Consider the following 15,569-nt stretch of genomic DNA (forward strand, 5'->3'; position numbering starts at 1 on the left):
CGCCACATGGAAACTTCCTCTCCACACCCACTCTATCCAAGCCTTTCACTATTCTGTATGTTTCTTCTAAACTCCAGCGAGTACAGGCCCAGTGCCGATAAACGCTCATCATATGTTAACCTACACATTCCTGGGATCATTCTTGTAAACCTCCTCTGGACCCTCTCCAGAGCCAGCACATCCTTCCTCAGATATGGTGCCCAAAATTGCTCACAATATTCCAAATTCGGCCTTACCAACACCTTATAGAGCCTCAACATTACATCCCTGTTTTTGTATACAAGCCCTCTTGAAATAAATGCAAGCATTGAGTTTGCTTTCTTTACTATCGATCATACTATGCTTCCTTTCATGAAGCCAATTCTTTATCCAGTTAGCTACCTCTTCCAGGATCCCATGAAATGTAACCTTCCAGAGCAGCCTAACATGCAGAACCTTATCAAAGGCCTTGCTGAAGTTCATACCGATAAAAGGACATATAGACAACATCTGTGGACTTGCAATAATGTCCGTGCAGAATAGTATCATCACCCCAACAATATTTTCCCCTCCACAACAGCATAGTCACACATAAAGAATCTGGACCAAATGTGTGGTGACAAGTGGGAGTGCAATATAAAGTAAAGAAGTTCAAACTCCGGGAAAAGTGATAATGCCTGGAGAGAGGATACTTTTCTCGGTCCAAAAAAATAAGACAAAGGGTGAAGTTAGTAAATAACTAGGGTGGCACAGTGGTGCAGCTGGTTGAGTTGCTGCCTTGCAGCGCCAGAGACATGGGTTCGATCCTGACCTCAGGTGTTATCTGTGTGGAGTTTGCACGTTCTCTCTGCGACCGCGTGAATTTCCTTCAGATGCTCCAGTTTTTTCCCACATCCCTAAGACGCGGGGGCTTGTAAGTTAATTTGTTTCTGTAAAATTCCCCTAGTGTGAAGGGAGTGGATGAAAAAGTGGATTAACATAGAACTAGTATGAACGGGAGGCGAGGGGATTAATAAGTTAAATGGCCCCTGGTGTGTAGCGAGTTGATGAGATAATGTGTTAAAGCAGAGCTAGTGTGAACGGGTGATCGATGGTCAGCTTGGACTCGGTGGGCCGAAGGGTCTGTTTGAATGCTCTATGTCTGAACTAAACTAAAAAAATCAATCAGAATGAGGATCGAGAAAATCCATAACAGCGGCTCCTCGTAGACACTTGAGCAGCAGATGGGATTCCAGTACGATAGCTTACATACCAATTGCATTGTTTAGAATATATTCCTCTCTGAAGAAATCTTCAGCCAGTCTGTCTCCAACTTTTCCTGCCTCTGTAACGGCTGAAAGGAGAAAAGACAAAAGACAAAATCAAGCAGGGCACCAAGGAGTTACTAAAGAGAATGCAAACTCTTCCGTCATCCAATCAAGCAATCTGGTCCTTCTATCGCAGAACATGGATTACGGTTGATCTCTAACAGCTGTCGCTAAAATGCAAAACTACTGATTGCTGGGTCAGTTTCCACTTTCATGAAACTCAGCATTTGTGCTGATGGCAGAAGCCATGTTTTATTCAGCAAACATCAACAGGCAGTAAATTGTGAACTGCAGGCATGTCAATGTGTTTCAGCAGCAGCTGCTGCCCACTGGAAGTACAGTAAACCCTCGTTATAATGGATCATGGGGGGAGAAATGGTGTCCGTTATTGCTAATTGCTTGCCATAACCGGGTAAGACGGATAAATATTAACTTGCCTCATCCATGGCCGGTGGATAGAGGTTCCACCTTCTTGTGGGCAAGTTGGGCTGAAGGACCTGTTCCCACGCTGTATCGCCTGGGTTGGGGGTTAAACCAGGGGGAGTTTACAGGCCGGGAAGCCGCAGAGTCACCGCCACCACATGCGGTGCAGCAGAGACGGGCCCAGTACTCATGGCACCTTCAGGCTGCTCGCTCTCTCCGCACCCACGACCAGCAGCTCACCGGATAACCGGCAGGAATGGGGAGGGGACGGTGCATCGAGAGCCTGGAGCCGTTACCAGGCAACCGAGGCACACGTTGCGAGGGCAATGTGGGTGCAGAGGGGCGCGATGCAGCTGCATCCAACACCCCGGGACCTCACTCTGTGGCAGCCGCTGCAAACCCGGGCCCAATGCAACGATCTTCAACAGTGTTTTACTGCTCACTCTCTCTAATGCTGCTCAATGCTGCACTGTGTAACGCCCACCAACCCACCACCACAAATGTACATCTCGGTCCGCTAGAGCCAAAATCCATTATAAAGAGGTTTTGTTACAACAGGGGTAGACTGAATGTGCACTGGCATAAGACAACTTTTCTTTTGAAATGAACACAAGGAACTGGTTTACAAAAAAAGACCCCAAATGCTGGAGTTAATCAGTGCGTCAGGCAGCATCTCTGGAGGATATGGATTGGTGATATTTTAGGTCTGATCCCTTCTTCAGACAGACATTGCCTATCCATGTCCCTCAGGGATGCTGCCTGCCTGATCCACTGAGTTATTCCAGCACTTTGTATCATTTTTTTAAAAGTTAGTAAACCAGCAGTGGCCTTAAACATGCACCTCAGCTAAATTTGATAAGCAGGTCTCAGTGAATATTGACAAAATAAAACTTGAAGGTAGGCTGTGTGATTTGGCAGTCAGTGTGAGCCCCGACCTTATTACAAATATATCAGGAGTTTGTGATTGTATGTGTAGAATTTGTAATATACACTGTGGGGGTTAAAGTGCCAAATAAAGTACAGAGTAAATGCAGCCTGACTCTTACCTCTGATGTCACCCCCAGCACAGAATGCCTTTTCCCCTGCGCCTTTGATGATTACCAATGAAGTTTCATTGTCCTGCTCCCATTTCTGTCACACAAACAAAGTTCAAACTGAATTAAAGAAAGGTGGAGCATTAATTCATCCTATTAATCTGCCCAAGGACTGGGCCACTGGGCGTTTGATTGCCTGCTCCACACTCATTAATGCAAACTCACTCTTGCATGCAAATCATTGATCTTATTCGGCTGGCTGTGCCTGCCATCCCAGAATAGAAACTCAGCTGTAAATGACAGAAAGTCTATTAGGCACAAAGACACAGTCACTAACAATCAGTGTCCTGACCCGTTGGTAACTATTGACCGATTGAAACCAGCATTCAAAATTAAAACATGCTGTGGTGAGTTTGGAAAGGCAAGACAACACCCTTCTCCCCATGCCCCTATGCACAAAAGCACGTTTGTCTTTGCCAGTGAAGAATCAGATGGTGCACTTGCAAGGACTAGGTGACAGGATGCAAGCGAGTCGCAGAAATTCTCTTGGAACTGGCACAGATTCAATGGGCCAAATGGCCTCCTCCTATCTCGTACACAACTGCAAACTCTTTAAGTAAAGGGAAGCAGCCATGACATTTATATAGCGTGTTTCCTGCAGGATAACACTCCCAAAGCATTTTGCAAAAACATCATCAAATCAAAGCGTGGAGCTGCAGAGGACCTGAGGGAGGGGCGATCCAAAACTTGGTCAAAGAGTTTTAAGAAGGGTCTCCAGGAAAGAGGGGTAGGTGCACAAGTCCAAGTGTTAGGGATGGAATTCCATTCCTTAGATGCTGATGCACTAAACTTGGGAGTGGGTGGAACAAAATACACAGGATGGTGAGTGACTGAGTCTCCATGGTTACGGGGATGGAAGGCCAAGCTCTGAAAAGGACACACAATATGGATTTCAAATTGAATACACAAGTATTTTCAAGGGGTCGGCAAGGTCAGGGATGAAGCACAGTGGCGTGTGGCGCAGATGAAGATACTAGCAACAGACTTCCAGCTACACTGAATATTAAAGGAGGCCGTTGGTGGACTCGGGAAATGGCCACCACAGAGGGGGTAAAGGCAAGGATGAAGGAATCAGCAGAGAGTACTCAAGTGGAGGATGTTTCTACATTCAGACAACTGTTGGGTGGCACAGTAGTGCAGCTGATAGGGCTGCTGCCTCGCCGTTCGAGAGATCCGGGCTCGATCCTCATTTCGGGTACTATGTGTGCGGAGTTTGCAGGTTCTCCCTGAGACCACGTGGGTTTCCTGCAGGTGCTTCAGTTTCCTCCCACTTCCCGAAGACGTGTGGGGTTGAAGGTTAATTGGCCTCTGTAAATTGCCCCCAGTGCGCAGGGAGTGGGAAAGTGGGATAACATAGACCAAGTGTGAACGGGTGTTTGATGGTCAGCGTGGACACCATGGGCTGAAGGGCATGTTTCCATGCTCTATCTCTAAACCAAACTAAACTTCGAGGCGGTGGAAAGATTGGCCGAGGTTTTGAATTCTTAGCTGTGGATGGGGTCACAAATATTCGCAGAAGCCGCCCCCATGTTTGCAAACATTGTAACCAAACGACACACCAGGCAGACAGAAGAAGGGTGTAGGAAGGAACTGCAGATGCTGGTTTAAACCCAAGATAGACACAAAAAGCTAGAGTAACTCAGCGGGACCGGCAGAATCTCTGAGAAGGAATGGGTGACGTTTCCTATTCCTTCTCTCCAGAGATGCTGCATGTCCCAGCCGAGTTACTCTAGCTTTTTGCGTCTATCTTCAGACAAAAGAAGGTAATGGGGATCAGAGATAATGGTGAAGGAAAGTAGAACTATACAGGTCAATCTGACGGGAGGGATTTAAACACGCCATTGCAGTTTAGGAGGAGGGCCTTTAAGAGAAAAGCAATGGAGTGAATTCATTCATTCATTCATCATCGTTGAAAACATTAGCGACACAGTAGTGTTGGTTTCCAACGGGAACGGTGACAGACGCACCACACGTCTCTGTCCTCCAGTTCCTACAGACTTCCGCCACTGGAATTATAGGATTTTGGTGTGTGTGCTTTATCATCATTCCTTACAATGCTGTGTACGACAGTGATCGCAACTTCTACTGAAGTGTGGATGGCTGTTGGCTCGCTAGAAGCTCATCCGCCCTTTGACAGGTCTTGTTTTTGGTCCTGCTGGGGTTCCACAGCCCCCTCCTCACCTGGCAAACCAGGTGGGGGAGACGGTTTAGTCGCCGACTATCTGACCATGGAGTAGGTAGCACGGGATTACATGGTACCCGTGGTAGGGGTAACTCCCCCTGACCTGGCCTGTAAAGCTGTATAAATTACTGCGGAAGCAGTGATCATGGAGGTCGCAAACCCAGGGAAGGAATGGTGTACAAGGTCAACTGATATGGAGGGGAGATAAGACACAAAAAGCTGGAGTAACTCAGCGGGTCAGGCAGCATCTCTGGAGAAAAGGAATAGGTGACGTTTCGGGTCGAGATCCTTCTTCTTCATGGAGGGAAGGTGGATGATCAGTAAGAATACAAGGATGAGAGCGGAAAGGAAGTTCTATGGCCAATACAACCTATCCCAAAAAGAGTCAGACTTGATTAATAAATTGCTGTGCATGTAATCCAAAAGGACTTTTGGTGAATAATGTGACACTTTTCTGAATAATGTGACACTTTTCAGAAATAGCATTTATTCACACCATGGAAATATTATTTTGAGTCTAATCCATATCTGACTGTATATGTATCGACGTTTGAAAAGTAATTAAAAAAGTGGCAATTTACATTTCCTCAAAATGCTTGATTTTCACACATTGATAAAGCTGAGAGTCAAAATTATGTGTCTCCAGAAATATACATATTCAGTGTATCTGACGTCTCCATTTCTGTCAGTGCAGATGTGTACTATAAATGACAAACCAATCACATCACATTAACACACTCCATCTAAAGCTATTACATGAAGCCAGAGAACAAAATATCATATTCCCATTATCTCGCAATCACCTCCTCCCACATCTGTGGATGCACAATCCAGAAATGGCTCATAATTGTGGGCTTTGCAAAATTGATTTTTTTCAGCACATCTTTTAATACCAAATAACACACATATTCCACCATCATTCCAAATTAATCCGTACAGTACAAGGTTAGTCAAAGTCAGATTTAAGCTCAAATCCACGGAAGAGCATTTTAAAATTGAACAACATTTTCCCTGTTATTTTGCCACAGAGCTTTAGCAATATGAACATTATCGAGCACAGCTATGAAGAAAATCTCAACCCTGACTGTTAGGTAATTCTTTGAAGGAGAAAAGAGTAGAATCGAAGCAGTGGCTTGAAATGAAGGCAACACATGGTCGGGGGTTAAAATGAAAGCGACACTGAGTTGGGCACTATAATTGTTTCTTGTACTAAGCTGTGGATGATAGATACTCTCCAGCTCAATGGTCAGGGAACGCACCAAAAATAGGACGGGCACACAGTGACATACTAATGCCACAATGCGTCCACACCACCCCCCTTCCCTCCACTATACATTTCACCAATATCACAACCTGCATTTGTGAATGGGGCAGTGGGTAAAATAGACACGAGGAACTGCAGACGCTGGTTTACAAAATAAGTCATGAGAGTGCTGGGTCAGGCCGCAGCTCTGGAAGACATGGATAGGCAACATTTCAGGTCAGTACTCTTCTTCAGACTGATTGTAGTTGGGGGGAGAGGGGTTGGTGGGGGGCGGGGAGGAGTTGAAGAAAGCCAAGATAGAAGTGGGAGTGGAACAAACCCTGGCAAGTGATAGGTGGATAGTCAAGGGGCTTTTTATTGGCAATGAGTGGAAGTGGTGGAGGCAGGTTCATTGGTATCATTTAAAAATAAATTGGATAGGCATATGGATGAGAAGGGAATGGAGGGTTATGGTATGAGTGCAGGCAGGTGGGACTAAGGGGAAAAAAAATTTGTTCGGCACGGACTTGTAGTGCCGAGATGGCCTATTTCCGTGCTGTAATTGTTATATGGTTATATGGTTAATGAATGAATCAAAGCTGGAGATAAAGGGAAGGAAAAATGAGGGGGGGGGGCAGGATAGTCAGAGAACGGGGTGCCATCTCATGGGGCACAGAGAAGAACAATAAAATGGGGTGGGTTATTGTCTAGAATTGCAGAATTCCATGTTCACGCCATTGGGTTGTAAGCTACCCGTGGAATATGAGGCGCTGTTCCTCCAGTTTTCATGTGGCCTCCCTCTGGAGGCCCAGGACACAAAGTCAGTATGGAAATGGGAAGGGCAGTTAAACTGATTAGCAACCGGGAGATCTAACAGGCCTAGGTGCACCGAGCGCAAGTGTTCAGCAGAAAGGTCACCTTGTCCACGCTTGGGCTCGCCGATGTACAGGAGGCCACATCGGGAATGCAGTAGCTAAAGTTAGAGGAGGCTCACAGGAACCCCTGTCTCACCTGAAACGACTATTGGGGTCCCTAGGTGGATGTGAGGGAGGAGGCATAGAGACAGGGGTTACATCTCCGGCGGGGGTTGCAGGGGAAAGTATCAGGGGAGGGTTGTGGTGGGAAGGGATGAGTAAACTAAGAAGTTGTGGAGGGAGAGGTCTTCACGGAAATTGGAAATTAACTAGTGCTGTCAATTCATGGACAAGAGGGCTGCCATAGAGGAGAAAATAGTGCGAGGGACACAGAGGATGTTTAAAGGAGGCCAAACGGGCAGATTGCATGCGTTCTACATTCTTACATTGATGGGCAACAGCTGACATTCCTTTGAGACGTCATTGCAGGAAAATGGCAATATGGGATTCTTGGATATTTAGAAGATAAAATAAGAGGGAGTACCCTTCATTTCAATATCTCTCTCATTTTATACATAGAAAGGAAACAGAACCGGTAATAATATATAATTTGTCCTTGCTTATTTTCCCATTTAAGGGTACTTGTATCACAAAAAATGGCAACCAACCCAATTGCTTAAACAAGTGGAACAGCCGCATTTGTTTCAACTGCATGAAAAAGTGGCAGATGTGATAATCCAAGACAGATGTTTGAAGGCAGCATTACGTGGAGAAAAAAAGCAGCAATTATAAAAAATATCTGCTTTAGCTCAGAGCAGAGGCAGATGCATTCACCGCACTTTTAAGATAAACAGAATAGCAAAGTAGTAAATGTCTCATTAATTCTCCCAATTCAAGGCAGAGAATCATATCTTAAATCTGTCAGTTTATGAACTCACAACATACACAGAGCAACATTTCCCAAACCAGCGACACAAACCTTTAGCTGGGGATAGATCTGTCTGATCATGGAGAGGTTTAACGCATTCAGGGCCTTTGGCCGATTTAGTGTGATTATTCCAGCACATCCAGACTTCATTAAGAGCACTTCCTTTCCCGAATTGGCATTTGTGGACATCTAAGACAAACAGGAAGAAACCAAGTACAGATGATGGTCAAATGTCTAAGCAATGTGGATAGAATTGATGGAAAGACACATTTTGGAAACAGGCCCTTCAATAAAACCCGCACTGATAATCCATCACCTTCTCACACCAGTTGCATGTTATCCCACTCTACATCCACTCACTAGGGGCAACTTGCGGAGGCAAATGAAGCTACAAACCTGCATGTCTGGAATCTGGGAGGAAACCGAAAAACCCAGAGGGGATCTATGTTTGGAGTCATAGGATGTAGGTGAGGTACTGAACGAGTACTTTACATCAGTATTCAGAGAAGGACTTGGAGCAAGGTCAGCAAGGTCAGTGCGGAGAATACAAACACGATTACCAGCACATATTCTTGCACCAGATCATGATTTATCGAGTAGAGTATTTATTATCAGCAGAACATCCGTCAATTAATCAGATTCGCTGAACACCTCCGCTCAGTCCGCCTAAACCTACCTGATCTTCCGATTGCTAAACACTTTAACTCCCCCTCCCATTCCCGCACTGACCTTTCTGTCCTGGGCCTCCTCCATTGTCAGAGTGATGCTCAGTGCAAATTGGAGGAACAGCACCTCATATTTCTCTTGGGCAGCTTACACCCCAGCGGTATGAACATTGACTTCTCTAATTCAAGTAGCTCTTGCTTTCCCTCTCTCTCCATCCCTCGCCCTTCAAAGTTCTCCGACCAGTCTGACTGTCTCCGACTACATTTTTTCTCTGTTTGCTTTGAACAGAGATTTTTTTTAAATCAGTCAACTCCCAGCTAACAATTCTGAAGAAGGGTCTCGACCTGAAACGTCACCCATTCCTTCTGCAAGTCAAGTCAAGTCAAGTCAAGTCAAGTCAAGTCAAGTTTATTTGTCACAAACACATACGAGATGTGCAGTGAAATGAAAGTGGCAATGCTCGCGGATTTTTTGTGCAAAAGACAAACAACAAAACAACCAAACAAATTATAAACACAATCATAACACACATATTCTTTTACATAATAAATAATGGAAGGAAAAACGTTCTGTAGAGTTAGTCCCTGGTGAGATAGGCGTTTACAGTCCGAATAGCCTCTGGGAAGAAACTCCTTCTCAACCTCACCGTTCTCACCGCATGGCAACGGAGGCGTTTGCCTGACCGTAGCAGCTGGAACAGTCCGTTGCAGGGGTGGAAGGGGTCTCCCATGATTTTGTTTGCTCTGGAGTTGCACCTCCTGCTGTATAGTTCCTGCAGGGGGGCGAGTGAAGTTCACATAGTGTGTTCGGCCGAACGCACTACTCTCTGCAGAGCCTTCTTGTCCTTGGCAGAGCAATTCCCAAACCAGATGGTAATGTTCCCGGACAAGATGCTTTCCACCGCCGCTGCGTAGAAGCACTGGAGGATCCTCGGAGACACTCTGAATTTCCTCAATTGCCTGAGGTGGTAAAGGCGCTGCCTTGCCTTACTCGCGAGAAACCCATGCGGTCACAGGAGAATGTGCAAACTCCACACAAACTTGGGTCTCTGGCAATGTGAAGCAGCAGCTCTACCTGCTGCACCACTGTGCCGCGCAGTGCTTGGATAACAGAGTGGTAATGAAAAAAGATCAGCATCTAGTTCACAGATTAGGTTACAAGTCAGCCATTGCGATGACTATGAATCTGTCTGACAGCAGAATTAAACGGTCATCCTTATTTTGCTCACCCAGAGGTTTCACAACGCATCACAACGTTGATAGTTCCTTTTGGCTTTCTATATATGTTGAATTTAACAAAGAAATTCTAAAGATCCCAGCAGCAATTCATCGTCTGGCTGTACCATTTTGCTACTATTTTCTACTGTAACCAAGGGAAATGAGTGGACTAATTTAAAACTGAGAGTCGCTGATAAGTATCCAAGAAAAGCTATTCTTTGTTGTATGAGGGTTTAAGGGAGATTTTATTGTTGTATCAAGCCACAGTTAATGGTGAACAAACTCAGCGGGTGCAGCAGCATCTATGGAGCGAAGGAAATAGACAACGTTTCGGCCCCGCTGAGTTTCTCCAGCATCCAGTGTACCATTGGGGGGGGGTGTATTTTGGGGGGTGGGGGGGGGGGGGGGGGGGGGGGGGGGGGGGGGGGGGGGGGGGGGGGGGGGGGGGGGGGGGGGGGAGAGAGACATAAGGCAGCCTGAAGAATGGGTCGCTGTCCATTTCTCTCCGTAGATGCTGCCTGGCCCGCGGAGTTCATCCATTCATGCCTGTGTGAGAGAGAGAGAGAGGGAGAGAGAGAGAGAGAGAGAGAGAGAGAGAGAGAGAGAGAGAGAGAGAGAGAGAGAGGCAGTCCTGGTCAGTCCTTTGAAGATAGACACCAGTTGCTTGGAGCAACCCAGCGGGACAGGCAGCATCTCTGGAGAGAAGGAACGGGTGGCGTTTCGGGCTGAAAGTTTCTTCAGACTGAAAGTTTCACCTCTCAGTAGATCATAAAATAACACAATAATCACGGCCAATGTGAGATACAGTCTTTATTCATATTTGACAAAATAAAAAGACGACTTCTTGCACATATTGAGAGAAGGTGCATCACACCAAACAACATTTGTCTAAAAAAACACAGATTATTCTTCAGCTCATTAAAGAGCTCGGGTGAAAAAAACGAATAGAGTGTGTGACAACAAAGTAACATCATTTGTGCCACGTGATTAACTACACTACAGTCCACGATGTTCATTCGGGAAAGATCTGGAGACGGACAAGTCACTCGCACAAATGACAGAATTGCCGAGTACCGTGGGAACTCTTTACTCTACCCCCGTTATATCGTGTGATATCGTGCTAGACCACGACCACTCCACTCTGGCTACATCTTGCGTCAAGTCGCCCCGTGAAAACTAACCATTAAACTGTGACCCCTTGTTCTGGACTTCCCCAACATCGGGAATAATCTTCCTGCATCTAGCCTGTCCAACTCCTTAAGAATTTTGTAAGTTTCTATAAGATCCCCCCTCAATCTTTGAAATTCTAGCGTGTACAAGCCGAGTCTATCCAGTCTTTCTTCATATGAAAGTCCTGCCATCCCAGGAATCAATCTGGTGAACCTTCTCTGTACTCCCTCTATGGCAAGAATGTCCTTCCTCAGATTAGGAGACCAAAACTGTACGCAATACTCCAGGTGTGGTCTCACCAAGGCCCTGTACAATTGCAGTAGAACCTCCCTGCTCTTATATTCAAATCCTTCTGCTATGAATGCTAACATACCATTTGCTTTCTTCACTGCCTGCTGCACCTGCATGCCTACTTTCAATGACTGGTGTACCATGACACCCAGGTCTCGTTGCATCTCCCCTTTTCCTAATCGGCCACCATTCAGATAATAGTCTACTTTCCTGTTTTTGCCACAAAAGTGGATAACCTCACATTTATCCACATTATACTGCATCTACCATGCATTTGCCCACTCACCCAGCCTATACAAGTCACCTTGCAGCCTCCTAGCATCCTCCTCACAGCTAACACTGCCCCCCAGCTTAGTGTCATCCGCAAACTTGGAGGTGTTGCATTCAATTCCCTCGTCCAAATCATTCATATATATTGTAAATAGCTGGGGTCCCAGCACTGAGCCTTGCGGTACCCCACTAGTCATTGCCTGCCATTCTGAAAAGGACCCGTTTACTCCTTCTCTTTGCTTTCTGTATCCACATCAATACTGAACCCCCAATACCAAGTGCTTTAAGTTTGCATACTAATCTCTTATATGGGACCTTGTCGAAAGCCTTCTGAAAGTCCAGATATAACACATCCACTGGTTCTCCCTTATCCACTCTACTAGTTACATCCTCGAAAAATTCTATAAGATTCGTCAGATATGATTTACCGTTCATAAATCCATGCTGACTTTGTCCAATGAATTCACCACTTTCCAAATGTGCTGCTATCCCATCTTTAATAACTGACTCTAGCAATTTCCCCACTACCGATGTTAGACTAACTGGTCTGTAATTCCCCGTTTTCTCTCTCCCTCCCTTTTAAAAAAAAGTGGGATTACATTAGTACCCTCCAATCCTCAGGAACTACTCCAGAATCTAAAGAGTTTTGAAAAATTATTACTAATGCATCCACTATTTCTGGGGCTACTTCCTTAAGTACTCTGGGATGCAACTTATCTGGCCCTGGGGATTTATCGACCTTTAATCCATTACATTTACCTAACACCACTTCCGACTAACCTGGATTTCACTCAGTTCCTCCATCTCATTTGACCCGCGGTCCCCTGCTATTTCCAGCAGATTATTTATGTCTTGCTTAGTGAAGACAGAACCAGTAGTTATTCAATTGGTCTGCCATGTCCTTGTTCCCCATGATCAATTCGCCTGTTTCTGACTGCAAGGGACCTACATTTGTTTTAACTAATCTTTTTCTCTTCACATATCTATAAAAACTTTTATAGTCAGTTTTTATGTTCCCTGCCAGTTTTCTTTCATAATCTATTTTCCCTTTCCTAATTAAGCCCTTTGTCCTCCTCTGCTGGACTGAATTTCTCCTGGTCCCCTGGTAGGCTGCTTTTTCTGGCTAATTTGTATTAAATTAAATATAGTGGATTTTAAGAAATCTTAAAATATGATTTGTAATATTTCTTATTACTGTCTCTTAGTGTTATATATATTTCCAATGGATAAATTACAAAAAAAACTGGAAATTGTGTTTTTTTTCCTTCCAAACGAGCAGCTATTTGTGGTCACGTGGTGCAAAAGACTGCATTTCCTCTCCTGTTTGAGTGTTATAATTGGTCCTCATAAACGTACCAATTCAATTTGGCGTCTGTCGTTAATGGAGGTGGAGATACAAGGAACTGCAGATGCTGAAAAAGTGTTGGAGTAACTCATCAGGTCAGGCAGCATCTCTGGAGAACATGGATAGGTGATGGTTCAGGACGATTGTCATTTGCATTTGCATGACGTGGTTTGATTGCAAGGAAGTGCAAGAAGGCAAAGGAGAAAATGGCTCACGAAAAATTAACCTGAATCTTATCCGATTTGAGGCATTTTATGTAGTGATCTACTGATTGTTAGGCTGAAAGTACTCAACTTAATTTATTTCTATATTTTATTAATCTGGAAGCTTCTCAAATGTTACAAGGTTATAAGAAGAATGGATTAGTAAAGGTGTCAGGGGTCATGGGGAGAAGGCATGAGAATGGAGTTGAGAGGGAGAGATAGATCAGCCATGATTGAATGGTGCAGTAGAGATTGGGCCGAATGGCCTAATTCTGTTCCTACAACTTATAAACATAAGAAAGTTCAACTCTCAACATCAGAATGATATCAAATTTCCTGATATCAAATTTCTTGATCAAAAAGTCTCATGGATGTGATCAGTAGAATTCCTATTTCGTGGAGAAAGTGAGATGTTATTGCAGTTGTTAACGATACCACACCAGTTCTGGAAAACTGTAAGTGCTGCAACATGATTCCACGAATAGCAAGGCTGGAAATGGGAATGCACAGACCACACAGTGTAAACAGTGCCATGGGGCTACAGCCATCAGGCTATTAAACACCACAACCTCCAAATAAGCTCCAAACTACATAGACCTGGGGCATTATTTTTTGTCTTTGCACTACTAACTTTTTTTTGTTATTTATTATGCCTGTACAGAGTATTATGTTTACATATCTGCCGTTCTGCTGCACACAAGAAGCACATTATTCCGTTTCTGCAATAAGACACTCTTGACTCTTGAGAATGGCTTAACTGAATAGTTTTAGTTTTTGTAGTTTTACAGATCCAGCAGGGAAACAGGCCCTTCAGTACCCCGAGTCGATGCTGACACCTGCTCACACTAGTTCCATGTTATCCCACTTTATCATCCACTATTTTTCAAACAGAGGTCAATCAACCTACAAATCCGCAGCTCTTTGAGATGCGAGAGGAAACCAGAGCACCATCAGCAAGGAAACCCGCGTGGTCACGGGGAGAGTGTGCAAACTCCATACAGACAGCACCTGAAGTCAAGGATCAAACTGGGACTCGGGGAATCAAACCTGTGTCTCTGGTACCAGTAGCAGACAAAGTGCACTGATTGAACCACCTCTGACCCTTGAAGAAGCAGTGTGTCTCTTTGGCATTTCAAAGTCTGTGTTTTTCAGATGTATTTTAATGTTATCCAACACTACAAGATCACAGTGGTGTGGCGGGAGAGTTGCTGCCTTACAGCGTCAGAGACCCGGGTTCGATCCCGACTACGGGTGCTATCTGTATGGAGTTTGTATTTTCTCCCTGTGATCCGCGTAGGTTTTCTCAGGGAGCTCTGGGTTTCCTCCCACACTCCAAAGATGTACGGGCTTGTAGGTTAATTGGCTTGAGAAAATTGTAAATAGTCCCCAGTGTGTGGTGGTGTGCAGAGATCACTGGTCTGAATCGGCTTGTTGGACCTGGTTCCACACTGTATCTCTAAACTAATCCACTTTGGTTAATGGAATAAAAATAACACTTGTGCAGAGCCCCACCTGGTGTAACCTGATGCAAGTGCAATCAATTAAAAATGAATCATCACAGAAAATTCACAGCTATTTAAAGTGGACAAAAAATGGTCTTCTGCTTTCCATAACTGAACGCTGGGTAAAAGGTGCAGCATGGTCAACTTCTTGGCTAAAGTACAAAGTACTAATTGCAATGCACATATACTCTGAACTGAAATATTATCTGTTTCTCTCCCCCACGATTGCTTGACGTGGGGGAGAGTTTTTCCAGCATTTTTTGTTTCTGCTCCTGTGCCAAAATGTCTATCATTCTTGAGATGTTTGTAATTTTGCTCCTGTCTACTTGAAATTGTGCGGATTCTTTTGCACTTGCTCACCGAGATAAGGGCAGATGAGCTTCTGGCGAGCCAACGGCCATCCACACTTCAGTAGAAGTTACGATCACTGTCATACATAGCATTGTAAGGAATGATGATAAAGCACACACATCAAAATCCCATACTTCCAGCGGCGGAAGTCTGCAGGAACTGGAGGACAGAGATGTGTGGTGCGTCTGTCATCGTTCCCGTCGGAAACCAGCACCACAGCGTCGCTAATGTTTTCAACGATGATGAATGAATCACCAAGAAAAGCAACAGTAATGTGGACACTTTACAGCAGTGGCAACTATTTAATTGAAAGCAGCTTGCGTCCCCATTCAAAGCGATCCAATTAAATTATAGAGTCATACAATGCGGAAACAAGCCCTTCGGCCCAACTTGTCCATGCCGACCAAGATGCCCCATCTAAACTAGCCCCAATTGCCCGTATTTGGCCAAGATTGCTTTTAGTTTTATAGTTTTAGAGATAAAGCATAGAAACAGGCCCTTCGGTCCACCGAGTCCATACCGACCAATGATCATCTGTACACTG

At 44.8% G+C, this 15,569-nt stretch overlaps 1 protein-coding gene across 2 annotated transcripts in view; it reads right to left on the bottom strand.

The window, feature by feature from the left end:
• Positions 1–15,569, bottom strand: part of hibch (3-hydroxyisobutyryl-CoA hydrolase) — a 139,387-nt gene that overhangs the window by 111,203 nt on the left and 12,615 nt on the right. For both annotated transcript variants that reach the window (XM_055637766.1, XM_055637767.1), the window contains exons 3-5: positions 8,062–8,199; positions 2,756–2,840; positions 1,232–1,312 (exon numbers count right to left, since the gene is read on the bottom strand). In XM_055637766.1, the coding sequence (XP_055493741.1) occupies positions 1,232–1,312; positions 2,756–2,840; positions 8,062–8,199 (304 nt within the window). The remainder of the gene's footprint in view (positions 1–1,231; positions 1,313–2,755; positions 2,841–8,061; positions 8,200–15,569) is intronic.

This window comes from Leucoraja erinacea, chromosome 7 (genome assembly GCF_028641065.1).
Source record: "Leucoraja erinacea ecotype New England chromosome 7, Leri_hhj_1, whole genome shotgun sequence".
NCBI lineage: Eukaryota > Metazoa > Chordata > Chondrichthyes > Rajiformes > Rajidae > Leucoraja > Leucoraja erinaceus.